This window comes from Gymnogyps californianus, chromosome 5 (assembly GCF_018139145.2).
Source record: "Gymnogyps californianus isolate 813 chromosome 5, ASM1813914v2, whole genome shotgun sequence".
NCBI classification, from domain to species: Eukaryota; Metazoa; Chordata; class Aves; order Accipitriformes; family Cathartidae; genus Gymnogyps; species Gymnogyps californianus.
Genome location: NC_059475.1, coordinates 61,594,399 through 61,621,500, shown reverse-complemented (window position 1 = coordinate 61,621,500; position 27,102 = coordinate 61,594,399). Strand labels below are relative to the sequence as shown.

Here is a 27,102-nt window from a genome sequence, read left to right as displayed (position 1 = left end):
GTGACTATTACCGCACAGATAGAGCGAGTTAGGATTGGTACAGTGCTGACTTTTAGTATTGGTAAGCTTGTATGTTGTACTCAGCTGACCAGTGTGTACAGAAAACCAGAAAGATGAAGCTGTAGATCCAGGCTTTATGTTTAGACAGAATGAAAACTGGTTAATTTTGCTGAAATGGGCTCCTACGTTTTTCTTTTCTTTCAATTTATCCTCTCTCTTTCTAACCAGAACAGAAGGTATTTCTCAGCCCCCTCTGCTCTACTAAATGTAGGAGAGGACCAAACGGTACACTCAAACTGAAAGATATTGGCATAGCTTTGGACACAGAGATTTCAGCCATGCTCTAAGTACAGTGCAACGCTGTGGTGGTGCTCATGTACTAGATATAGCTCCATTTATACATCTCTGTTTCTTTGAGAGAAAACAATGGGTAATTATTACTAAGCATATACAACAATTATATGCTTAGGTGCTTTATAAACTATGTGGAAAATACAGGACTTTGATGGACAAATTCTAGTGAATCATAGGTCTTCCCCATCCCCACATGAGAAAGGAAACTTGTCAAGTATTTATTTTATTCTAAACTTTGAAATATTTTCAGTATTGAAATGAAAAAAAAAAACCAAAACCAACCCCAAAAATGAACCCTGAAAATCCATCCCATTAAACATACCTGAATTCTGATGTGAAATACTTGAAAAAGACTTCTGCTGATTTCTTCCATAGCTTCATTTTGTCATATAGCCAATGATTAATTAAGGAATATGCAGTTATCTGGCAGCTAGAAACTTGTGGTGTTCACAGCCTGGTTTACATACTGGACTCCATGTGCAGTCGCTGTAATATACCACAAGAATTCTTTTTTGAGCTCCAGACTCACTGTTGGCTTAAATGACCACAGACCTGTTGAAGTAGCTGCAAGTGCTGTTGTTTTTACCAGCAATTAATTTGGCCTTGCAACCCCTGAAAAATCTTAAGGATCATGAGCTTTATTTCAAGGTCACAAATGGAACAAAACTGCACATCCCAGTTGAACATCTTTCTTTGACCTCCTCTGACTCTGTCCCCCTGTTCTTCTTAAATAATCACTGTAATCGAAGCAGAGCTGCTCTGGAATAATAAATTATAAATGCTGTGCTTCAGCCTGCTTATTGGGATGTGATTGAATAGATAATTTTATATAGTTTTCACAGATGACTGTGGAACAAAGAACCAGCAGTGGCTCAAAATAACCTATTTCTCCGTAAACTCTTGAGGGCAGTAGAAAGATAATGCCAAACACCCTCTCTTTGAAGGCCAAGGTAAGAACGCAGAGCAATAAAACCTCTGGCTGTGTGAAAAGAGCTGCTCTCTCTAGGTGGAAATGGGGGTAGCTGAAAGACCCAGATGGAGAAGTGGACGCCTGCTGCAGCATTTGAAGAGAGCATCCTGCGGGGCATCAGCAGGTAAGGTTCCCTAGGTAACACCCAGAAAGCCTGTTTGTTCCCGAGTCCTGAATCTCCAAATGATGTTGTTCCTATTGATAAAACAGTGGGGTGGGGAGGAGGAGGCTGGCTGCTCGCTGCCAGCCTGGGCTGCAGGCTCTTGCTGGAAATACGCAGGTTGCAAAGCTGCTGGGAAAACATGTTTGATACTCAGATTTTTGTAGCCTGGGGTCTAATCTGAGAGCAGAGAAGGTAGATTAAAGAGCACAAGGATGATGCTTGGGTGATGTGCTCTGAGACTGGATAAGAGGAAAAAAAAAAGGGGGGGGGGAAACTTGTAAATGTGAGAGAGAGTCCTGCAAGTCAAACCTGGGGTGGGTTATGTGGTTCTGCAGGAAACGGTGGGGCTCTGCCTGCTTCTGCCAGCCAGGGACGGGATTTCAGCTGCAATGGGGCTGTGCTGCTCTGCGGGGTCTCCTGAACTGAAGCTGCCCATGCGTCTGCTCTCAACTCATCTTTACTTTTGTTAACCGATTCTCAATATGCTCATAGCAATGCTTTGGTTAAAATAAACCAGTGATTTAATTCTTGGTCTAACTTAGTCCAGCAAAGTTTTCAGTATTACAAGGACATTACAAGTCCTATTAAGTAAAGCAAAGTAAGCTTTAGCCTGAACATTAGTCTAGCCACAGTGATTTACCATATAAAGGCATAGTTCTTAAATGTACCCAGCTCTTCCACTTGATTCACGTTTCAGTACAGTATCACACCATAGATTCAACAAACATAGATCATTTTAAATGGACAGCTATGTACAAAACTATGATACAATGTTATTACAAAACTTGAGAAATAAAGCTTTGAATTTTGAAAACACAATACTGCACATTCCCAGTCTTAAAGCAAAAGTAACATGAATCTACACGTTCTGCAGCTTGAACACAAAGACTTTTGAGTGCAAGCAGCTGGCAACAGCATTCAAACCCAGAGATTTACAAAAGGATCAGCTGAAAATGTGTCCGATGATAGAGCACTCTGGAAAACCTCTTTCTGTTGCTTTAGTAAGAGGAACTGGGGCCCTGGTTCTCCAGAAGTTGATGGATGCATCTGTGTGTGTGAGAAGACTACTGCAAGACTACTGATGTGCTTCAACTTAATTGCACATAAGCATCATGTAGGAACCAGACACTGTTTATATGGCCATATGCTTACTAAAATATGTATTTTTTTCTTTTACTTTTTTTTAACCTTTTTTTCCCCTGTAACCAATTTCCCTTGCTTTAAATGATTGAGAGTAAAAATACATTTGTCTGATTTGGGTCGTGGACCTGGTCCAATATCAATTGTCGGTGGGCGATGAGAAGAGGGAGTTAACATGCTTCCACCTGTGATGATACAGCCACTGCCTAATTTATACTCTTAATTTAGTTGAGGCACTGCTATTTTTAACATTTCTCTGAGGGCTAAACACTGCGGTCCTTTCTTGGGCCACACTCAGCTGTTGTTTCAAGAGGAGTTTGGCCTAAGAGCAGGTTGAAAGACTTGGCTTCCAGGACAGCGGACGAGAGGTCTGACCCTTTCACGCTGCCATGCACAGAACCGGCCCCGCGGGCGCCCGGCGTAAGGCACGGGCTGAGGGGGCCAAAGTCTCCAGGGAGGCTCTTTGGGTCTTGGGGAGGGGAGTGAAAGGCTGCGCGGGGAGAAGCGGTGCGTCCTGGTGGGGCAGAGGTGGCCACGGTGGCGGCGATGCAGAACCCGGCTTCTGAGAAGCTGGCAGCGCTCCGGGGGCAGGTGAGCGGTTCGCTGGGTCTCTGTTATTTCTTCTGCCTTGCTGTGACACCTGCAGGAGGAGGGGGAAACGCAAACTATTTGCAGCTATGAAATGAAAGCGGTGTGTTTTTGCATGTGTGTGTATCTAACGGTCAGGGTGCTACTAGGGAAACCAGTTTCAGATAACCTAAAGACAGGTAGGGCTAAATCTTTATGTACTTAATAAAAAACTCATGTTTCCAAAACTGATCCTGATGTTCAAGAGTTTGGGCAACTTTGCTTTTAAGCTGGGTGCTAGTTCAGTCCAACAACATGAGTCTTGTGTTTTCCAAGCAGAATATTGGAATATGCTTCTAGACATTAAATTGCTGAACTTATGAAATCTAGAAGATTTAGCAGGACTGTCAGAAGGATGGGGCAGCACACTATCATTTTTAAGAGCCTGTCTCACTCCATAACCAAATCAAATACCATTTCTAATGACAGATATGCAGGCAAAGGCCACATAGGAAGATGAGCATTAGCCTGACTACATTCTCGTGGTCCATTAGAAAACTGTCCACAGACAATACTGAGTCTGCAGAAGGGGAGGTGAAGCATCTGTTCCTCTAGAACTAAAGGAAAACAATAAAAAAAAAAAAAAAGGAGGAAAACCTTGACTCTCAAACCCTGCTGTCTCTTTGCAGGGGGAGGCTGATGTCCCAGTGTGCCATGTGCATGTCATAGCTGCTGGCAGGCAGTGCTGCGTCCCCCTCCTGCCCCTTCCCTCCCTCCTCACCAGGCTGCGCTCTTTGAGCACTGGCCTACACTTCTGTTTTGGTTTGTTCTTTTATTTTCTAGGGAATAAATCAAGTAGATTTGTGAGCAGGGAAATTGCCAAAGCCCGGTTGCTTATGGACTTGTGCTTTTAAGACTTTTGTTTCCCCTAACCTTTCCAAGTGACATAAAGATGGGAGGAGAGGAAAAAGGGAGCTGCACAAACAGACATGAACAATTGTCTGTAGCAATTCTCTAAGGTCTAAGGCAAGGGAACTCAAAGAGCACCTCCCCTGAGTTCAGGCATTTGTACAGTCCCTCCTCTGTTTGACTGTCAGCTTTTGTTAAATGGTCTGTCTTCAAGCTCTTTTCAGATTTGGCTGGAAATGAGTTCAGATGTTACCAGGGCGCACACAAATGCAGTGTGACCACTAGTGCCTTGATTCCACAGGAAAACCATCTAAACCACTTCTTTCAGGAATATGGAGATAATGTGGGATACCACTCTTGGGGTGTAAAAGCCGACATTTAAAGAACATCAACATTAATACAGAAATTGCTGCATAACAGGATATAGTCAAGGTGAGGCAAGAGCTCAGTAGCTGATTACAACAGTCATTTACTGCTCTGAAATATTATTTCATAGAGTCACAGGCTGTTCCTGCCCTTACTCTGCTGCTGTTACAGAAGCTCTAAAAACCGATAAGGGGATCAAGCCTCAATCCCTGCAGCTGGATCCGCACAAGAAGGAAGATTTCTGTGGCTTCAATGAGACCCTGCAACTTCCACATCCAGCAAATCCACCAGAGAGAGAAATATCCTGTACCAAAAGAGAACTGGTGCTGTGACCTGAACAGACCCTGTGCACTTGGGACAATAAATAAAAGAAAAAAAAAAAAAAGAGGTGAAACATCCTAGGAGAAAATATTGATGGGGAGCACTCTAGCCTTGCTGAGTCTGTCATATCACGAGGGATGGACTTGAGCTGCCTTTGGGTGAGGAAGCACTGTGGCTGGACACTAAGAGAAGCAAACAGATTTTTGTTTCCGCTAACCTTCCCAAGTGACATAAAGATGGGAGCAGAGGAAAAAGGGAATTGCAGGTTTCAAGGGGCAGCTTGTCTCTGCCCTCCTGGCACCAAAGCACAGCCGGGCGCTGCCAGCGCGATGCGGCTGTGCCAGGCGCTGCATTTCAAGGATGCGCTGAAACACCTGCCTGACTCAGTCACTTCATAAAGGTACTGTTTGTCCATGCATTCCTCTATATTGCTTTCCTATGTCTTCTAAGGGGAATTCAAAGCTGTCTCTCTATTTTTTTCAAATATGACTTTTCTTTAAGCCTGCATGCTGGAATCCCTGTGCTTAAAACGTAGATAATCCGAGCTACGCTTAACTCACAGTTTCAGCTGCCCTTCCTGTGCAGCACGACCACTGCTCCTGACATATTTCTTACCTGTGCCTCGCTGCTACTATTTTCTGCTCTTGCTGCAAATCTTCCTTAGGATTTTTAAAACAGAGCTACTTCCCTTTTCCACTTGATGTAATCCTGTGGTATGGCACGGAAAGGGCCAAGAGGAGGGCAGGAGTAGTCAGGACTGTAACTACCCAATTTATATCTCATTTTCTCTTGCTAGCAATGATGCTCCAGGTGCAGGAACAAAAACAACCCTGTGTGGAAATCCTGCAGAGATTCCTCTGTTCTACCACCCCAGGGGCCGAGGCTGCCGGGCTGTGTGGGAGCCCCGGGCACTGGGGATGCTGGGGAATAAATACATCCCTTTCCGGAAACGAGATAGAGAGAGATTTGACGTTATTGATTCAGTTCATAAGAGATGCTCATCAGCACGGAAAGGACAATGTGTAACTATGCAATTTCAGTACAGCGAGCATTTTGATTGTTTCTTTTTCTTGCTTTTCTTCCCACTTGCTGTAAAAACAGGCAAAGATTTGCAAATGAAAGTCTCATCCTGAAACTCCTTAAGTTTTCTTTTGAGGGGCAACTGTATGTTGCCAGTATCAGTGAAGGATGCAGGGAACCTGGTACACAGTTTCACTAGAAATTGGGTTTACTGGTCTAATTTTTTTTGGTGACAAAAGCCAAATGACCTACCCCCCCGCCATCCCAGAAAGCTGCACGAATGTACATAAGAAGTATGCATGGTCTGTTTGCTCCAATGGACTAGTTTGTGTGCAACTCTGAAACTGAATTTGGCTTTGAGGTGGAGCTGGTATCTTGTCCCAACTAGTACTTCTCCCCGCGTCCAGTGTTTTATTCCTTTTTCCAGATACCTATATTTAAACGGTGCTACAGGAAGTGGCTACCTGCAAGCAAAGCAAACATTGTTCTTCGCAGGAGGTAGGTACTGAAATTGCATTTTTACGGTTTTTGAGAAAATAATGGGATCAAAGCAAGGACTTTGTTTATCACATGAAGCTGGATTCACTTGGTTAGAATAATGACTTTTAATTATCTGCAGGGAAACAGAGGTTTGGCTGCTGCTGACACAGAGGACAGACGTGTGGGCTGTGACCCTGTGTTGAGGGGAGATCAGCACTGACTCCACTCAACGCAAGATCAACACCCTGGAGAGTAAAAATCAGAGTAACAAATTTATTTTACATGTATTTGTGATTAGACACAAAGACAAAAAGCTTAGCTGATATGCTGAATACTGATTAGGTCTGTAAAGTCCCAATGCTGTGGTTAGTTCACATAGAAACACCTTTGCAAGTTTACATACCTCATTGTACCACACAACCTTTTTTTGTTTTATTATCTCCAGTATCAGTCTCAACCTCTGCTTTTAAACAAAAGAGAGACACTAAATATAGCTGATCATGGCAAGGCAAATGTAACAACAGGGAAATTTTTACGATGAAAACATTGTCTAGTAGCAGAGAGGTTCCTAAGATCCCATCCCTGGATGCCCAGGGAACCCCGTGGCTTTTGGGGGTTCAGTTCCTTAAGCCAGAAATACTAATTTCAGATGTCAGGAAAGCATGGCCACGGCTGGGAGCGTCGGGTGCTCCCGTTGCTGCAGTTCCTCCTGCTGCCTCCTGGGAAGCAAGTTTGGGAACCACTGCTTGGGGAAACCACTTCTGGTTTGTGGCTTGTTTTTTAACTAGGGGAAAGTGGCATGTTTAGAAATGTAAATAACTACAGCCCCAGGGCATGCCGGCATTACAAGGGTAAGTCCCTCTGTGGTAGATGCTCAACCCATGCCATCTTTCTCAGCAGTGGGTATTCAAACCCTCCTTTCCTTTCTCCTCCACCTTCCTTGGAACGAAAAATATTAAACAAACATTGACAAAAAGAGACTTCCACCACTTTCCTGCCCATTTGTTTGACCCCAGGATCTTGCAGAAAACAGGCTTGGGACAGTATATCGCATCTTTCTAAAGGCTCACAGACCCACGTGTCTTCCCTATGAGGCACCTCTAATTTGGGACTAAAGTACCCATCCAAGGGTGGCTTCAGCTTGGTAGAGCCTGAGGGACTTGGATGCACTTCCCAGGTTTGGGACCGGCTGTGGACGTTCGCCGTGAGGCGGAGACCTGGGTGGCTCCACGCCTCCGCGGCCAAGCTCTCTCCCAGCACCAGCGGGGCAGCCCCGCACGAGGGACCGATTCGGCTGGCCAAATACGATCCTTCGCAGAAGCATCACCTAGATGCTCCTTTTTAATTGTTGACTTTCTCCCCTTACCCTGCAGTGGTGGCTTGAGGGCCTGATGTTCAGGAGCCACCTAAAGTACCCCTGGGGCAGGTTGTCAAGTCACTGCAGGCAAAGTGCTCTTGCAATGAGGCTTAGGAGAGGAAAAACCAAACAGCTCCATGGCAGCGCTGATGTTGCTGTCTTTATGTGTTTATAAGTAGTTGAGAGGGGGTGATCACTGATTAAGTACCCAGTATTAACTGCTCTTAATCACTGCTCTGGAGTCTAATGGAGCTCTTGTTTGCACATAACAGTGCCTTGTAGCTGTCTTTAGCACACTTGACAGATGTGCTTATTGCCATCTTTACTGCGTATGTGTAATGGGCTTTTTAATTATTGATTCATCATTACCTCTTTATAAACTACTTATAAATGTCAAGAGAATGAACTATGCTTGTGTTTTTCTTTTTAAATCTCTTTCAGGTTTAAAAAAATAACAGCTCCATGAAGCAGCGTGGCTCTAGGGGCAGGGAGCATTGGCCCTCAAAGTGGGGAGGAACAGATACATACAAATATACGAGGAAGCCTCCCCAGTTTAACTCAGTCCCCGGGGGCTATATATGAAATAGGCTACCTGAGTAGCTTTTGCTGTGCCTCTTCTTCTTCCTCCGTTTCCCAGATGGCCTCTGCTTTTCCCTGTCGGTGTGAGTTTGCCCTGGGGGGAGCGTTGCTGAACAAGAGGAGTCAGTGGCTGGCTCCTCCGAGAAGGACTTCTCTTGAGAGGTGTCCAACAGCGAGTCTGTACCAGGGTCTTCATTCTCCTTTGCCATCTCTTTCGACTCTGCCTGATGAGCCTCATCACAGGGAGCGGACTGAGCGCTGCCAGGGTCGACCCCAGTCTCGCTCAGCTGGGTTTCTGGCTCCTGTGCCAGCCTGTAGCTCTCTGAGCCATCAGCTGGGCATTCCTTGACCTGGCCTTCTGAGATGGACCCATTGAGTTGGTCTGTCAGAGCAGTGCCCGAACTGCTGCTCCCGAACCTTATCGCCGTGCCTATGTTAACAGCAGAGAAGGCAATGGAGCTGCTCTTTGTGCTTGGCTGGAGGCTTGCCCAGCTGTCTGCCTGCTCCATCCCGGTGCCTGGCATGGGCTGACCGGCCCCGTCAGCTTCCACCAAGCTTACTGAGGGGCTTTCCATCCGGGACTCTGGTGGCAAATTTCCTCCAGCATTGTTTTTAGATAATGCTTGGTTTGAAGCTGAGGCATTTGTAACATCTCCACCCGTCTCCATCAGGGCATTGGTTGAGGGAGGAGTGCTTTCTGAGGGATGACCATAGTTGTTTTGCTTGGTCTTATCATCGATCTGCTTTCCGGCTGCTTGTGGATCCTTAATGCTCTTTCCTTTAAACAAAAAACATGCCATCAGCCACAGCTGCAGAGTTGCACCTAGGATCAACCAAGGTGTTTCTGCTGCTGGGAGAGGTTATAAGTTAGCAGCTGCCTGTGGAGAATGCACTGACCCTAAAGCCGCTATACAGAGGCAGCACCATTTTATCCTCCCTATACCTCCCCTCCTTATATCCCATGTGGTCACCCCAGTTGGACTCCAAGGCTTGAGCTCAGCAAAGCCCCTGCTCTGTCTTCAGCAGGTGTTTATGTGTCTTTGCTGCCGACCGGCTGATTTCCATGGAAGCCACCGGACTCGCAAGGGTGCCTGAAAGCCTACGGCAGGAAGAGGGAACCCACCTGCGAGGTCCTGAACCAGGTGGGACTGCTGGCTTGGCTGCATGAGGACTTCAAAACTGCCCACCAGCCAGCCTAATCCCGCCCTTGCAGAGCAGGTTTAGGAGAGCCACAGTGCACAAGTCAGGCTCTATGGTAGGCCAATGTCCTTGGACTTATCTAACGTGCACTGACACCAAGGTCAAGAGACCAAAGAAAAGCCAAAACCATGGGCTGTCTCCTAACAAGCACCTAAAGGACTTGAGTCCTTCTGCAAATAGGGTTTTCTAATCTTTTTTTAAGGAATTCTCTAGACTCCCAAATGTAGACTAAGACAGAGTGCAGCAGTCTCCAAGGCAGTGACCAGCTGTGCTACTGAGACTCGATAGCATGGAGGGGACTCATGTGGGGATGACACCAGTGCCCCATCAGCATGGTTCTGTGGCTGACCCGTGGGCTGTGCCTCGCAGAGGGTTTATCAGCACGAGTGCGACGCCATGCTGCTCCAGATCGCTGCTAATTCTGGGACAGACCTGGCTGGCAACAGCTCAGGGCTCTCTGCTCCTCTTCTCCACGTCACTGGCTGCAAAGCCTCCTTAAATAAAATGCCCCAAATGCAAACGTGAAGTGTTCTTGCTCGTGTGCTTGGCTCAGGCTCAGAGGCAGAGGGGAATGAATAGCTGCAGATACAGTCGGGTCTGTGTCCTTACCAGACTGGTTCTCCTCTGGGCTCTCCGCAGGCAAGGTTTTAGGAATTGCATCCGACTCGTGTCTGTTCTTTGTCTTTCTCAGCGTGAACCCTTTCCTTATGTCGGCTAGCAGCGCATCGATGACGCACACCTCCTCCTGCTTCACCACCCCCTTCTTAACTGGGATAGAGAGAGAGAGAGGGGTGTTAAATCTTGCCCATGAGATGGTGCAGAAGGAGACTTTGCAGCAATGCTATTGCTTGGGGTGGGTACGGCTGTCCCGGTACAAGCAACCACTGGGCAAAAGCAAGGCCCCAATGCCAGGCGTGGGAGCAGCCCATGCTCCGTGCCGCTGCAGCAGCATGTCCTGGCTGAAGTCAAAGGGTTTTCCCCAAAGTCTGGGTGCTACAGGCTGGCACCACTGGCACCAGCTCTGCCCAGACTTGTGCCTGGTTGTACCACGACCTTGAAACGCCTCCTGTTTGCTATCCGTGTCGGTGGGGGCCTTTTTGGGGGGGAGGAGGGCAAGGATGGCGGGAAAATAATCTTGATTTTTCTTTTCTCTCAGCTTCTTCCAATTGTACTTTTCAGTTGTGCCTTTCGTTTTCATCCAGAGAAAGGCAGTTTTAAGTTATCTGCAAGATTTTTGGGACGTCAGTAGTCTGTGGTAAAGAGAGACTATTCAAGTGTATATGGGGATTTTGGAGGGGGGAGAAGTCAAATGTTTCTTGTTAGATTTGGGATTCAAAAGTTATGTTTAGAAACTGAAAAAGTTAGCTGAAATGTTTCAATTTGATGTTTTTTCTTCTCTGCTGTTCAGTCAGCAAACCTAAAATTAACTTCTCTGCCCAGCTGCAACTGTGAAAAGTCAATTTTTAGCTATGGCTGTAAGATACCTAAAAGCCTTTAGTCAGCCGGCACCTGAAAACCCACAAAATAAATTACCACTACTCGTCCATTAAAGCAGGATAAGCAAAGAGGTCCTATCGGCTCCATCTCTCTTTTTTGAAGCCCTTTCAGATACTCACTGACTTTTCCATTTTCTCCCTTCTGTCTCTTCCCCTCTTCCTCTTCCAGCTGTTTCTTCCTCTTCTCTGCTTTGGCAGCTTGCTCCTTTCTGTCCTTGTTTTCCTGCAGTGAGGTAACAGGGGCATGAGAAGGTTGGCTAAATGTCTGCTAGAAAAGCCGATGAAAAGAAAGAAGATCTGCAGATGGTTGCAAAGGAGGAAGAGAAATTCTGGCCTTATCCTGTGCAATAAATAAAATGGGCATGGGGAATAAGGGCTGTCTTGCCAAGAGGGTGAGAGGGAGACCGCTGGCTTGGCCACGACTCTGCCACATCCCAGTAGGAGGTGGCACTGGTGATCTGCCTATCTCAGCTACCTACCAGTGTGCAGATCTTCTGCCTGACCTTTAGCTGAGGCAAAAGTCGAAGGTGCTGAAGCCACAACTTCCTCCAAACTGGCGGCTTTTTTACTACACATCCTCTTTCTGAGTCTGTTTGCTCAGGTTGGAGCAAAGGGTTAAGTTTTATAAGCCCCTTCCTCTAAAACTTACACACTTGACTCCAAAGCATCTTTGTGACTCTGCAGCTAAAGTTGCACCAAAATCATAAATCACCAGGGTCTGGGCCAGGCCAGGAGCACCAGCACTGCATGAGGATGCAGTGGAGTAGGGATCAGGTGTCTCCGCACTGGGTGACCTCATGCCAAGTGCCGAAAGGAGGAGGCCATAACCAGCATCTTCCCCCCACCGGACTCGGGTGCCCATCCCACCCCTGTTTGTCAGAGTGGAGGCGTGCACCAGGACTAGGGATGCTCAGCAGCATGTGTGCAGACGCCAACCTTCAGGGCTCGGATGAAGAGATCTCTGAAGGTCTTCATGGTGCTAAATATGTCCTCTAAGGACAACTTGCTTGGGTCTTCACAGAGATAATTTGCAAGTTCTTCTCTCTTCCTTTCAATGGTTTCAAATTCTTCTTCCAGCTTTCTGGAGGCATCAATGCTATCCTGAAATGCATTTAATATACACAGTAAAACACCATCCACAGGACAATGAGTGAAGTGCACTTAAAGAAAAAAGGATGTCAACTAAGAGCTTGGAGCACAACTCTGGGCACTGGCTTTTAGCTGCAGCAGAGCTTATAAGGTGGGAAGAAACTAAGATCTGCAGATGATTTTTGCTCCTGGCGACTGTGCTGTGCCAGTTTACAGGAGTGGCTTGAGCAAGACATGGAAAGCTCAATGCAAAGCTTAATCCCAAGAGAAGGGCTTTACTCTGGTGATCCACACAGAGGGTGAACATCTTCACTCAAAGTGAGGAGCCACACAACAGGGTGGAGAGAGCAGCTGGGGCAGGGGCTTTAAGAAATGGCCTCACCAAAGGTATCTAGGTTTGGGGTGGAGCTGGCAAGTAGACACCAATGGGTTGTGTGGCATTGCAGCCTATTTCCAAATCTGAGAGCATGTCTTGTGGCAATATTTTCCACCCTCTCATGAGCCTCCTCAGCTGCATATGTACGGCGCACTGCCTCTGTGTGTGTCATGGGGGAGATATAAGGGAGCTCCATTACTGACCTGGATAGGTTTCTCATACTGTTGTTTCACATCGTCGCTTGATGATAAGACTTTTCGCTGAAGCTCCAGCAACTTCTTTAAATTGGTACTGGACTCCGTGCGTATAATATCAAGATTAATTCTGGAATCACACAGAACCCCCCATTAGTTGACACGCTAGCATCTTGTGCTGACCAAAGAGTGGACAAGTCTGAACTGGCGGTCTGGTTGTCCCTCTACTTCCCACCACTTCACTGAACTGAAACCTGAGCTCTGAACTCTCTATACAGTCCAAGCTCATGGAAAACAGCTTCCCTCCACAGCACTTTTGAAAAGGCTGCCAGGTCTACCTACAACTTTGTGTACTGAGTAGATGAATGCCAAAAAAAGTCCACCCATTCAAAGGGCTGTTCTCCACCCTCAGAGCTCGGCATTAGCTCACTTTCCCTGGTTGAAGGCACTTCAGAAATGCTTCTGGGTAGCTGGCCTTCACAAGGTCCTGCTACCACAACGGCAGTGTAGATTTTGGAAGGGCCTGGAAGGCAGTGTTAACTGAATGCTCTGCAAATTTCAGCCCTAAGTGTTGCCAGCTGTAGTAGAACTATTATGTATTAAAGGGGTTTCAACATTCATCAACCAAATCTTTCGGCTAAAACTAAATAAGATGCCATCTTGTTAATGTGCTATACCAGCTGCGTGTGTCCTAATTTCTAGTACATTGTTGATGTGTATGGGATTTATTTTTGTTTTTAATTCGAAGGAAGTGACACGCAATTTTACCCTGCTGCTTTTGAAACATATTCAAGATCCTTTGGCAGTTCCAGTAGGTCCGTGTGGCTGTTTTCTACTTCCTGAAGTGGAAGAGAGAAAGAATTGTTATTTGCTGTGTGGCAGGAGCTGAGAGGAAGCTGGGGGGAAGAGACATGGGCAGAAGGGTCCAGGAAGGACGACGGCACCATGTCCTGCTGCTGCCTCCCCTCTGCAGTTTGCTTGGCCTCGCAGAGCTGAGCCGCATTCAAAACAGGACGGCACGTTCAGAGTGGAAAGGCATTACTCCTGGGCTATAAAAACATAGAAGAGGGCTGAATGTTGAGAAATACTCATAGTTCAAAGCAAAGCTGACTTGCTGCTGACCTCTTTTTTGACCCTCTTCTGAGTCACCTACTCTTGACCATGGGAGGAGGCAGGACTGTGGTTTGACGCAGTCTGACACTTCCTATGGTCCCAGGAGGGTATCAAATGGGCTTGAATCTTATTTGCCCAGTTTACTTTCATGGCTGTGCTTGCTGAAGCTACAGCCAGCTAAAGCAGGGCTTGAACGTGCATAACTGGAATGGAGGGACCTTGATGAACAAAGGTGGCAGAGCAAAGCATGGAGAAAAAAGGAAAAAACAGCATTGCAGGGAATAAGAAAGCCATGGGGGCTTGGAGAGGAGCATGAAAAGCTCGAGCATAGTCTGGTGGAAAAGGGAAAGGCCATGGAAAGGCAGAAAGGCTGAATGGGTACAGACCAGCCAGGATAGCTTTGGTAGCCATGTACTCTGTGGTTTGCAGCTGATGATGTGCAGACTGCACAAATACGAAAAAGGAAGTTCCAGCCATTGCAGGGGAAGATGCTGGAGGAAAGCAGAACAAGTCTTAAAATAAAGAGCTTCCTGAGTAGTGCCCACAAGCAGCCTCCAGCAGCCTAAGTGATTCAAATGCTCCCAACTTGTGACACTCCGTGGCTACCCAGGGAGGATACGAATACGAGCGTGAGGCATTAACTGAGAGTAGGAGAAATGGTTCATCCGTGATAAGATCCTCCCCCTTCCCTGTCACCCAGGACTTGGCAATGGTACCTCCAGAATATGGTGGAGCAGCGTGATGCGGGTTTGGTTTGCTTTGGTTTCTGTTAGTTTGAGTAAAGTGCTGATTTTAAACCCATCGGCATCGCCCGTGTGACTTCCCTACAAGATAGAAAGAAAGCAGATGTAACTCCTGTGTCCACCCAAATTACAACCCTAAAGGAGATCATCCACATACTGTAATGGGGGGAGGACAAGACAAAAGAAGTCCTTACGTAGTTCAGAAAGTTTCCAACTTTGAGAATCAGTTGACAAAAGAGCGGCAGGCGATGACTGTTCAGAAGATCTGAAAAACATAAAGGACTTTTAAACAAAAGCCTCTGTTACACCAGAACATTTCCTAAACTGCATTGAAATTGAGATTCTGAATTCCACCAAACCAAATCTGATATTTCTTCAGCTTTGCAGCCCAATGGCCCAACCTGCAGAGAAACTGATTGTACATAGATTCAATTCCATGAGTTGTAAAAGTTTTTGTTGACTTACGTTTCTTTCTTTTACATCTGGTCTCTCATTCCTAATGGAAAATAACCTGGAGTTGGATCCTCCTCACAAACAGCAATCAACTCACTGCCTTCCTTGGAAGTATCCTGATTTACCCTGGTGTGGGCGAGGGTAACTGGGCTGCAATTTTAATCTTGCAGACTCCGTTCAGCTGTGCAGTGAAGCCATTTCTGACAGCCCGGCGATTATCTGCCAGCTGCTAGAACCAGACATGCTCGCCCTGTTCTTGGTCTCGCATGGTGGAGGTGATTATCAGGGCATGAAGGGTACAGTCCCTGTCCTTGCTCTTACAACAGGGTGCTGCAGTGGTGTGCTTTCTGAAGCACTCAGCTTTGAGGCAGGAACAGCTCCAAAAGGACAACTGGGCTGCTGGGAAGACACTTTTTGGGGGAAGCTTCAATTTATCCCAGCAGCCAGCTATAACGCCAGCTGGAGAAGCCCCCGGCAGGAGTTGGGGGAACTGGCTCTGTAGGACAGGCAGCACTTGACAGCGCCGAGAAGAGCATCCTGCTCCCAGCGGAGTGGGACCTGAGGTTTCTGCCACAGGAAGCCAAAACCTATTGCATGATCTCTCCAGGTACTCACAAAATGGAAGTATCAGCAATTTATACCCAAAGTAACAACCTTTTTCTTCTGGTTCCATCTGTAGGCAGGGAAAAACTAAAGCATCACTACTTTCTGGGGGAAGTTTGGGGTGTGCTTTTCTGGCAGCAAATTGCTGTGTGAAGGTCTTAACGTGGCAAATAATGCTGGATGAATTAGCTGTAACGGGCCAGCTCCACTGTCTAAATTCAGCTCCTTTGAAAGGGCTGATGAGCTTCCAACGCTTCACCGTTGAAAGTGTTTCAGAGGAATACATCTGCTGCAGAAAAAGAGGGCTGAGGGTGAGGGAAAATGATCTCCAGTCCTATTCAGGGCTTTGACCATCAGTGGAGATACCTAAAGCTGCATCCTGTATTTTGCAGCGAACCAGTGGATGGACCACAGGGGAGTTTTTGGGGGGCTGGGTAGTATCATCGCAGAGCTCCAGGGGAGTTTTGTGGGCTTTAAAGCTTCCTGTCATAAATAAGATCCAGAAATAAGGTCAGGTCATTTACCTTCGCAGGCTCTCCGGATGGCTTCAGCTTTCGGCTGAATCATGTCCAGCACAACGGTGGTCTCTTCACAGATCAGCATACATTCAATGCGCAGCTGGTAGCTAAGGACAGAGATTGATTCAAAGCTTAAAGGCACTGTGATCCTGGCCAGCACAGCAGCCCTCTTCCCACATCACCACTAAGTCTGGCAAGCCTACAACATCCCTGTCAACCACATCCACATCAAACCAGTGTCTGTGGCTTGTGGAGGGAGGCGAGGGGCTGCTGCTTGCCTTGGGGACCAGTGGGGATGTAGCTTCTGCTGATGCACTGTGATCAGCAAATAGAAGACTGACCACTGTGTGGGATATGGGTTCCTCCTTCCTGGCATGGCATTTGGCACTGCCTTTCAGTAAGTTATGGGGCCTCCCTGGGCAGGTCTGACCCTGGGTCTGGGCCAGCTTCTGCTACTTCAGAGGGAGAGGTGGTGCTGGAGCAGCAACAGCCCTTCATCTAAAGGTAACAGGGAAAGTGATGGCTCTAAGGTGGAAGGGGGAATCCAGCAGATATATCCATCAGTGTCTGTCTGTGAGGCTCCTATAAAGAATCTTAAACTTCCCAGAGGTAAACCAAGAAAAAGATTGGGCTGAAGTTCATGACCAACACCCTTACCTGGGAATCTGAAGGAGGAGAAGATAAAACTGATCTGCGTTTGCTAGCTTTGATTTCTCTTCTTTGAAGGCCTTCAGGTTTTCTATCTAATGGGAAATAAAGAATCAAGACTGCAGGACTGCACTGCTTGTTCAGCTCTGTGAACTAAGGGTACCATTTTTCCTCCTGACCTCATGCTTTTCAGGCAGCAGCTTCAGCAACTGCTTCAGAACCTCAACGTCGAACTTGGTGCGGTCCCCATTCTGGACCATGGCAGCCACCTCTTCGTTGGAGCTGCAGGGAGGAGAGGCAGAGTCAACCATTACCCAAAGACCCTTCTTCCACAATCAGACACTATCAAGACATGCATCTGTACAAGCGCTCCATGCTTTCCCTACGTAATCCAACAGGAAAGGTATGTCCCCACGATTAACTTAGAATCGGGACCTGGATCCCTGCTATGCCCCAAATTTTGTTTCTGGCCCTGGTCAAATGACTCAAGGCCAGAGATCAATCCTGCAACTCAGATCTCTGTCTCTGGGCATTTGATTACTTTAAAGGAAAATTTAATTCTCAGCTTCTCCATTGGCCCTGTTTTGAGGAGGGATTTGACCTCCAGAGGTGTCTCACAGCCTAAGTCACCCTAAGAGTCTGTGCCACAACTTTATCTGTAACATGGAGATGTAACGCCTTTGCCAACATATGGGGATGTTGTATGTAAAAACATAATTAAACCCCTAAACTCAGTATTTTAAAGACAGTGCAGGACAAACTGGGAAATGTTCATGTTTCAGTAACACAGACCACCAAAGCGCATTGGCTAGAAAAGATTTCATGAGGACCTTCCAGATACTATGCAAAACCTGCTCAAAGTTTTGTCAACTGTCACGAAAATTGGCCATATCTTACCATTTAAATTGCTTCAAAAATATGTTCAAATTGAGACTTTTCTTGGAGTCCAAAAATGTGATCTTCATTAAAGAAAAAGAAGATATCTCGTATTAGATGAGCTGTCTGCAGTGATCTTTATTCGAAAGAACGAGAGGGACCTCCTCACCTCCTTCGGTTCTGCCTTCACTGGTGCGGCTGTTTTCTCCTTGGGGGTTGGTTGTGGAAAGCAAAACAGCTGCTCGATGCTTGTGTAATTGGGCTCTATAGTTTCCTCGCTGCTGCTGCTCACTGAAGCCCACATTGAGTGACTTTCTGAAACAAGACAAGGTGTTCAGACTGGCTACAGGGACCGCTGAAAGCTCCTGGCTTTTGGGGCAATGTGAGTTGCTAGAAGGGACACTTCTCAGAAGATGAATGAAATAAGAAGAGACGTATTAGTCCTGGACAATGCTAATTATTGACGAGGGGCAAGTCCCACAGGCAGGATCCAAAGAACCTGAAGGGTAATTAAACCTGGTGCTTTACCCCAAGATGTGCTGGTAAGGGGATGCTGCAATGGGCACACAGAGGCTGTACAGCCCCATCCCTCCCTATACAAATGCATTCTCCTCACGGTAGGCAACTGGATCAGCATGAGAAGGACCTCGGCCATTTCTTTTCTAGTCCCATGGCTGATGTTATTTTTGCTTCCTTGCATGCTAGCTGAGGGATTGGCCACAACCTTGACATGTTCTGACTGTGGCCTTCCTCCATTTTTCATTTTATAATCAAGCCTCCTTGTATAATGCTGGCTATAGGACTGTTTGAATTAATTCCCACTGCATTTTCCTAAAAATCTTTTTTTAAAAAAAAGCATCACCCAAACGTGCCTGTAGAAGTCTCTACTGAAATAATCCCAACAATTAACTGCTCTTGTGATTGAAAACATGCCTTATTTAGACTTCACCTATGCCAACTTCCATGCAGTGGATGCCTTGCTCGTCTAGGACAAAGCTGACGTTGCCTGTCCTGGCTTCTTCTCACATTTCATGCTCCTCTTTGGATCCACTAGGAGAGGGAAATGTAACCCAAAAATCAAGAGACAAGTCAATGATTCTCATGGCTCTCCAATTCTTTCAATGTCCTTCTCGAACTGTGATGTGATCCTTACCTGCACGCTTACTCATGACTTTAATATATCCAGATACAAGTATAGATGAACTGGGGAACGAAAGTCTGGGGAACCCAGGTGAGAGCCTGTTGAGAACTCAAGCCTAAGGCATGTCATGGTGCATTAGGGAAATATTCCCATCCCTCCCCCTTCTTTTAATTTCAAAGTATTTTAGTTATAAACAAGCTATTCCAAACTACTGATTTAGTTGGAATGGTTATTATATTATATTAGTAGTTTCATGCTACTTTTATTTATTTAAGCTCTGCAGGTCAGATGTAATGGAAATCAGGGAAGTTCTGTATCTAAATGGAGTCAACCACATTTGACAAACTCAAAGATAGTGTTTTTTTCCCCTGGGTCACCCCTAAAGCAGCAGTGACTTTATGCCAGAAGCACCCACCTCTCACCACGTTGGAGGGCAGCTTCTGCCAGTTGAGCTTCTTCATTCTCAACGTTGGCGTCTTCACCGTCTTGTGGGGAGGCCTGCCCGAGCCAAGAGGGCAGCTGAACTGGGAGGCCACCACGGCTTCTATATGATCTCCTGCCATGCCGGGCAGGAGAGGTGGAGGGGGAGGGATGCCACCCATGCCGGGCAATGGGGGTGGAGGGGGAGGGATGCCACCCATGCCAGGCAATGGGGGTGGAGGGGGAGGGATGCCACCCATGCCAGGCAATGGGGGTGGGGGTGGAGGGATGCCACCCATGCTAGGCAATGGGGGTGGAGGGGGAGGGATGCCACCCATGCCAGGCAATGGGGGTGGAGGGGGAGGGATGCCCACCATGCCGGGCAATGGGGGTGGAGGGGGAGGGATGCTCACCGTGCCAGGCAGCAGGGGCGGAGGGGGAGGAATGCCCACCATGCCGGGCAATGGGGGCGGAGCAGGGGGAATAGCCCCCATGCCAGGCAACGGGGGTGGGGGTGGAGGGATGCCAGGGAGCGGAGGGGCTGGAGGTGCATTCATCATGGGGGACGTGGGGGTCATGGCTGCCGTGCCAGAGGGTGGGAGTGGAGGTGGTAGGGGTGGAGGTGCCGGGGTGGGAGCAGCGTTGGGTGGAGGGTTAGATGTCTCCAGTGAAGCAGAGCAGGCTGTGAGCTGGGAGGATGAGATCTTCTTTTCATTGGCGGGTGGCCCTGAGGGAGTTGCTGGTGCCTTGGAGGGGTTTGATGATCCCGCTGGGCTCTGAGCTGCATGCGCACATGGTTCTAGCTCAGCCTGGATGCCTCCATTTGCACTTCCAGACAGCCGGTTTTCAGCTCGCTTTTGCTTGTTTGGATGTTTCTTGATAGACAGCAGCCTCTCAATGACTTCTTCAACTGTGTTCCCTTGGACTAGAGAAATGAGTTGGGGTCAGAGAAGGGGCTGGGGCCCAAAGGTTGGTTCATGCTATTCAGCCCTCACCAAGCAGCAGATCTGGAGCCATAGAGACCACACCCTGGTGCCACTTTACACAACTGCACTTTTAGCTTCCAGGCAATTTCCTTCCCATGGTCCTGGCCTACAAACACTGTTTTGAGCATGCCTGCCAGCAAGACTAGCCAGCACCAGTGGCAGGATGCCAATGAGGACAGATTCCCACTGACTCCCAGGACCCAAAGCTCAGGGCTTAACCATCAAAGCAAGACCGTGAATCCCGAGCCCCCTGCTAAACGTGGCCAGCTCTCACTGGCATCTGCATGGCTGGGGCTTTGCATCAAGACTTGACCCTATGCAGGAGCTGTAGCTTTGTCCCAGCTTCTGTTCAGCTCTTAGCAAGTCCCGTAGATTATTTCCTGCGCATTTGGGAAGGACTTTTGTGGGCAGTGGGTGGGGCAAGGGAAAACAAGAGGAGAGTGCAAGGCTGGATGGATATGTCATTCTTACTGTCATTTGCGAGCAAAAGGGCTCTGTTCACTACCGCGTCCAAGGACTCCCACAGCAGGAGGCTGGAATGATGAGATGGTTCCAAGTGCAGCAGGCTCTGGAGGATGGACAGCAGCTGGATGGAGACCGGAGAGCGGCTCACCTGGAAGACAGGGCAGCTTTCCATCACAGCAAGGCTGGTTTCAAGCAAAGTGTGTTAACTTTGCCATTGCATGATTTTGTGCCCCACGTGAAGGCCTACTTACTTTATTGAAGAGAGATGAAAAGACCTCATGATGATCATTCATGTTTATCCCATCACATATCTTTAATAATTCCTCATCATCTTCTATCTTGAACTCCTCAAATGTATCACACTGGATAAGCAGATCCTCCTCCTCTATGTCTCTGCAATATTACAGCATTCGTTTTCACTGGAACGCCCTTCACTGATTTTCAGATGATTGTTTTTGTTTAAATGGCTTTCATCTCTTTGCCTCTCAGACTCAGCCAGTCGGTGTTGAAAGTACCCAACTCTGCCTTACTTATAAAGGATCAAATGCCATCAGTGCATCCTTTCGTGAACTGAATGTACCTCTTTCTACAGTCAACACATACAAATGAATGGGACTTTTCATGGTATAACCTGGCCCAGTGTGTGCTTTGTATGGACTTTTCCTTGGAGCTGTAACAACAGAGTGGCATTTCCACATTTTTGAAACTGGGCCACCTTCTTTTTTTTTTTAAAGTCAAGACAAACTGAAAATATTCCAGCGATGTTTCTGTTTGAAAAACTTCCTTCTCTGTTACTCAAAATTGGATTAAAAAAACCCCAAACACTCTAAAGCCAACTTTTTCAGCACTCTCGAGACCACTCAGTGCAGGAACTCTACCTTGCTAGTTGGCACTATTGAAAGATCTTCTCTTCCCTAATTTTTATGGGGTTGGATGGAGCAATTCCAGTTACACGGATAACTGCAACTCACATATAATGCATTTTAGAATTTATCATGGCTGTTTCTGACAGAACACCATTTTTAAATTAAGAAACTGTGAAGACAGGTATGTGCAGATACGCATTAGTAAACTGTTTTAGCTGGATGCTTCTGGGATCAACACCAGCAGTGAAGGGGTTTTGAATACAGCAAGCTGCTCAGTGAGCCCACAGCATCACTTCAGGTTCAGTCCGAAACGCAGCCTCAACGAGGATGTCGCTGAGCCTTGCTCCATCTGTGCCCAGAGCCTCTGTGAATGCCATCTGCGCCAACAGCTGTCCCCATGGCACTGTGGTTGGCAAGAGCATCTTAACACTGGCCTAATGCCTCCGGTTCCCGTGTAACAGGTGCCCGCAAGTGTGGTCCACTCCACCCGGGTACACTTCACTTCGCACAACTGAAGGCTGATAAGTATTAAGTTTCCACAGCTATATTACTGTGAATCTCATTTATAAAAGAAAATTTAAACAGTGATCCTTACCTTAGCTTGTCTAAAATATCCAACAGCTGAAGCCCTGGGAGAACAAAAAAAGAGATATATTGGCATTATCACCTACTTGACACTGATCTATTATGATCTTTATATAATGTTATGCTCATAAATACTTTTTGCAGATGGAAAAAGTGAAAATATCTTCAGATGGATCTGTCAGAGTGGGTAGGGTCATCTGGTAAATGAAGAGAACCATGGTACGTGTCTGCAGCTGTGTGAACCACTGCAGCACCCTCCTGAAGTTACTGAGGGACTGTGCTGGTTTTGGCTGGGATAGAGTTAATTTCCTTCCTAGTAGCTGGTATAGTGCAGTGTTCTGGATTTAGTAGGAAAACAATGTTGATAACACACTGATGGTTTTAGTTGTTGCTAAGCAGTGTTTATACTAAGTCAAGGATTTTTCAGCTTCTCATGCCCAGCCAGCAAGAAGGCTGGAGGGGCACAAGAAGCTGGGAGGGGACACCGCCAGGACAGCTGACCCAAACTGGCCAAAGGGATATTCCATACCATATGACGTCATGCCCAGTATATAAACTGGGGGGAGTTGGCCGGGAGGGGCGGATCACTGCTTGGGAACTAACTGGGCATTGGTCGGCGAGTGGTGAGCAATTGCATTGTGCGTCACTTGCTTTGTACATTCTAATTCTTTTAGTAGTATTATTGTAATTTTATTATTACTATTATCATTATTATTATTTTTCTTCCTTTCTGTTCTATTAAACTGTCTTTATCTCAACCCAAGAGGTTTTTTTTTTCTTTTTGATTCTCTCCCCCATCCCACTGGGTGGGAGGAGCGAGCGAGCGGCTGCATGGTGCTTAGTTGCCGGCTAGGGTTAAACCACGACAGGGACACAGGCACTTCTGGGGCATGAGTCACCTCATTCCAAGTTAGACATCTAAAATCAGTCAGATGATCGGTGCAGTCAAATGTTCCTTGCTCTCCTCAGAGAGAAATGGAGCCGAGGCACACCAGCTCAGATGCACGCATTACGTGAGGTGAATCCTAACAATGGTACCTAGGATCCCGGTATTCAAGCAGTTGGAAAGTATTTCTGAATCACAGGGCAGCTTCTGTGGCTCAACTGAGTAGACACAGGGCGAAGAAACCTTATCTACTCTTATGAGGAGTTGTAACATATGGAGATGTGGCTACATAAGATGGATGGTTATAGAAATGTATTGAAGAAGCTGAAGTGATACAGTGCTGCTGGGATTCCAGAAAAGATCAAAGCTATGGGAAAGCAGCAAAGTTAAGGAAATCTGTTACAGAAAGGTTGTTGAAGAGAATAGAGAACAAAAGACAAAAGGAAAAAGGAGTCTGCCTTTAACATTTGCAGTTTTGCTCCCCAGCCCTCTAGTCACCTTATGGATACATCCGAAAATAAAACTGCTTGGCAACTGATTTTCTCCGGAGAAAGTTAGGTGCAACAAACATCCTTACCTATGAACTCATTTCTGATTTGTGTCCTTGTTCTTAGCTCTTCTTTCCCCAGTATGATGGCATTGATAGCACTCAGCAGTGTCACCATGTATGGCACGTTATCTGTGTTGGAGAGCTCGTTCATTATGACGCTGAATCGATACTGCTGGTTCTTCACACTCTGTTAATAACACAAGTGATATTTCTGTTCAGACAGTTCAGAAACTTCTACCACTTTGGTGCAGGCTCTCAGATAGAATTAGCATCTTAAAACCTTTCAGTTTATCCCACTGTGCACAAGACAGGAAGATACAGGTAAAAGCAGCACTCCTCCATCACGGAGCGGGGTCTGGTTGGCAGAGAAAGTCAGTGAAACTCCTCTTGGATCCCTTTATGCTTTCTGATAACTGATGCACCTACCTGGGCTTGTGGCCAGTGAAAGCCATGGATGTGGCACTATCTATTTTGCTAATCTGGTAGTGCTTTTCCTGCCAAAAAGGAGCTTGTGGTTGGCAGTCATCTGTCCAGACAAGTCACAGAGCAGCACCGTGGACTTCTGCTGACCAGGCCAAATTTCCTACAGTTTTCACCTTATAAATCCCTGCCTCTCTTACCAAAATGATGCGAAATGACCTTCATTCCCAGCCCTTTTCTGTGGTACATGGATCTACCTGCATGGATCAGAGCAGAGCTGTACCTCCTGCTGCAGCCCAACACTTGCCTTGTAATGGTCCAGGGCATCCAAAGCCAAAGCGTGGCCATCTGATGAGTAAATGCACAGTGCAGCCAGGAGCTCAAATACTTGCTTTTTGACCATGACATTAGTTGTGTCAAGTGCTGGAGGAAAAACAAAACAAAACAAAAAAGAATTTATAATGACATTAATGCTCTGAATTTCAGTGTCTTCTGCTACATGGCTTATGACCAGTGGTAGAAAAAAGATTGAAGGAGTGGAGCCAGTACATGGAAGATGGGAAGAAAAATATCTCAATTTATAGATATTCCATGCCAATAGCAATATCTGGTAGTAACTTCTAGTGGGAACAGTAAATGCTAGTTCAGGTACCCTATTGGCATTTTGGTAGGTGTTCATTTCTTCCATGGACCAGTGGCAACAGCAGCCAAGATCTCAGCACTCGCAATCACACATTTTATTTCCCATTTTCACATATGGGTATTTTCTAGAACAGCAGATGAACCATTTTCCTCAGTTAATGAGTCTTATTTTTAGTGCAGAAACACCCAATATGCATATCAAGTAGGCCAATTGTTCTAACCAGTCCCCATGTATTCCCTTTTTTCCACTGTTCTTGCTCTGTGAGCCCTGGGAGTTGGGAGGATTAGACCATCTTATTTTTCCTTTATTAGTGCACAAAGAAGCTTGGCTGCTGAAAAGCCCAGGGTACCCCCCTGTTTTTCACAGCACAAAAATGCCAGCTCTATGTTTCACACTAGTTAAGAAAATACAGGGTGGAGAGGAAGGAAGAGGACTTCAAAACTGAAGAGAGGTGCAAGCTAGCTTTCAGACTAAATGCATTTTAAAGAACTATTAATAAGGGTTTCTGGGCACAGCTGTGATCTCAGCTCTGTGAAGCAGCACAGAAGTTATCCCCCCAGCACCACCATCATTAAATACTGTACAGTAAGTCCTAGGAGATGCCCTGACGAGTTTCATACCTAACGACAAGTCAAGTGAATGGCAGGAGAAAGTGAGTGGTATTACCTACCATCTTCTAGAAGGAACAGACTGAGCAGCACAGAGAACGGGCTCTCTTGAGTCTAAAGCATGCCACCCTCCCTCCTCTATACAGGCTACAAGTCTCCAAGCCCTTTCAATTCCTCTCCCTCTGCCCTTGGGGCTCATGACGACTAAACAGCAAATGTCTGCTGACAACTGAAGGATCGAGGACTTCTCATGCCCACGTACAGCTAAGGCTGGGTTTGTCCCTGGCTTCTCAGCAAACTTATGAAGATACTTGTGTGGAAATAGCACTGGGTGGCAAAGGCAATGCTATTTTAAAGTAGTATTATTTTAAAGAAGAAAACAATCTCATTAATCAGTTGCAACCAACAACTTGCAAGAAGCCTGGTGCAGGGCAGGAGGATAAGCAACAGGAAATCCCCCCCCATGCTGCATGTGATGGATGAAGCAGGAAGATGTCTTCTCACCTTGGAAGAGTTTTCTGACGTAGCCCTCATTGCTCACAATGTATTCGATGCCTTTGTGGGAGTTCATGACCGCTCGCACACAGTTAATGCAGGTGAGCTGAAGCAAGGCGTCAGAAATCCTGGCCACTCCTCGCCCAGACAGCCTGTCCAGGGCCTCCAGGAGGAGGTCCAGCCCGCACAGCTCCAGGAACTGGACCATCCAGGCATCGTCACTGTTCTCCAGCCGCTTCTTCAGCCCGGAGTAGTTCACCACTGATGGCATTTGCAGGAGACGGATGCACAGCTCTGGCTCTGCATTTTCCAGGTTGGCCTCCGACTGGTCGGTCTCCTGGGGTCCGAGTTTCTCCTTCAGGGCAGCCCACTTCTTGTGGGCACCTTCCTTTTTGATTGACATCGTGAACAGTTTGTCCTGAAAGAAAAAGAAAAGACAAAGTGAGAAGTTTGTCTGGACTGACCAACAACCCTCTGGCAGCCCTGGTTTTTCTCTCAGTGATCGGGATGTAAAGCTCAACTGCAGCAGGTCCCCAGCTCTCCAGCACACAGGGCACACACTGGAACCAGTCCTCTGCTGAAGAAACTCAATATATCCCCTCCTTAACCACACACATTACATTCAGGCCCTGAAAACTCTGTAGAGAGACTCTTACATATCTAAGCCAGCAAATACAGCTTTAAAAGTAGCCAATTTACACCAGTCAATAGCCACTACCTATTTTCATGCAGTGAAAGGATAAGGTTGGAAGCGGCATTATCAGCTCTGAACTCCTTACGCCCATTAAACCACTTTAAAATCTCACTGTGCTGGAGAGGCTGTGCAGTTTCTAAGCATTTGTAATGGGAAGGAGAAGTAATTTTGAGCATATCCTGCTCATAAGAGCATCTGATTACCTTGTTATTTTTTGCTTTTGTTTCTTTTGACTGATGCGGAGGTTAGTTTTACAGCACTCACTTAATCTCTTCCTGTCTGCTGTAATAGCAAGTATGTTTGCAAAACGTGGTGCTTGTGCATGATAATGCGAGAGCCCGACAGGTTGCAAGCGAAGGGACGGTAGCGGGAGGCTATGAAAACAGCAGTGCACCTTTTCAGAGATGGGAGCGTCTCTTCAAGGCCCGTCTCCCTGGAGCACATGGCCTGTCTTAGCCATGCTCTTAGCAGCAAGGAGGGTGAGGAGCTGATTCAGCACAGAGAAATAGCAAAGCCAAGTCGAATTAACTCTTGGTGCCAAATTTTATGTTTTTAGGCAGGATTATTATTTTTCAGACCCACAGTGATTAAGTTATACAATGCAAGTCCTTTTCAAAGCTGAATGCAAATAATTTTAAAGCTGAATTGCTCCCAGAGAGGACAGTTTGTCCCACAAAAGGGGGATAAACCTGCTGGACCCAAAGCCAGCCACTAACGCTACCTCCCCTCCATGCCATGTCACCGGGACCTCTGCTTCCCTGGGCTGGTAAGCCTGCACGACGCTCAAAATAACCTGGGGGCCAGCTGG

The 27,102-nt window shown here is 46.8% G+C and overlaps 2 protein-coding genes across 2 annotated transcripts; both read right to left on the bottom strand.

Moving 5' to 3' along the window:
• Nucleotides 1-2,203: 2,203 nt before the first annotated feature.
• LOC127017032 (inverted formin-2-like) lies at nucleotides 2,204-21,790 on the bottom strand. Its single transcript, XM_050897917.1, has 20 exons — nucleotides 21,699-21,790; nucleotides 20,799-20,940; nucleotides 20,554-20,695; nucleotides 19,510-20,021; nucleotides 19,092-19,396; nucleotides 17,705-17,846; nucleotides 17,557-17,618; nucleotides 16,839-16,941; nucleotides 16,669-16,754; nucleotides 16,018-16,118; nucleotides 14,632-14,702; nucleotides 14,411-14,518; nucleotides 13,350-13,420; nucleotides 12,591-12,711; nucleotides 11,859-12,023; nucleotides 11,043-11,145; nucleotides 10,036-10,194; nucleotides 8,240-9,004; nucleotides 6,694-6,753; nucleotides 2,204-3,267 (listed from the first exon to the last, which is right to left on the bottom strand). Exons 1-19 carry the CDS (start codon nucleotides 21,788-21,790, stop codon nucleotides 6,695-6,697), a joined length of 3,309 nt encoding a protein of 1,102 aa, XP_050753874.1. The 3' UTR covers nucleotides 2,204-3,267; nucleotide 6,694.
• A 214-nt stretch (nucleotides 21,791-22,004) lies between these two features.
• On the bottom strand, nucleotides 22,005-26,012 carry LOC127016684 (inverted formin-2-like). The gene is made up of 4 exons (XM_050897344.1): nucleotides 25,610-26,012; nucleotides 24,162-24,277; nucleotides 23,462-23,621; nucleotides 22,005-22,042 (listed from the first exon to the last, which is right to left on the bottom strand). Exons 1-4 carry the CDS (start codon nucleotides 26,001-26,003, stop codon nucleotides 22,005-22,007), a joined length of 708 nt encoding a protein of 235 aa, XP_050753301.1. The 5' UTR covers nucleotides 26,004-26,012.
• Nucleotides 26,013-27,102: the final 1,090 nt, after the last annotated feature.

Bases quoted from the DNA above. Each gene is read 5' to 3' on its own strand.
- LOC127016684 (XM_050897344.1), bottom strand. From the start codon at position 26,003: ATGTCAATCAAAAAGGAAGGTGCCCACAAGAAGTGGGCTGCCCTGAAG. The intron at 24,278-25,609 runs GTGAGAAGACAT...TTTTTCCTCCAG, and splicing joins CGTCAGAAAACTCTTCCAAG to CACTTGACACAACTAATGTC. The intron at 23,622-24,161 runs GCAAGTGTTGGG...TGTTATTAACAG, and splicing joins ATGCCCTGGACCATTACAAG to AGTGTGAAGAACCAGCAGTA.
- LOC127017032 (XM_050897917.1), bottom strand. From the start codon at position 21,790: ATGGCATTCACAGAGGCTCTGGGCACAGATGGAGCAAGGCTCAGCGAC. The intron at 14,703-16,017 runs GTAAATGACCTG...TATGTTTTTCAG, and splicing joins CATCCGGAGAGCCTGCGAAG to ATCTTCTGAACAGTCATCGC. The intron at 12,024-12,590 runs GTCAGTAATGGA...AATGCATTTCAG, and splicing joins AGTATGAGAAACCTATCCAG to GATAGCATTGATGCCTCCAG.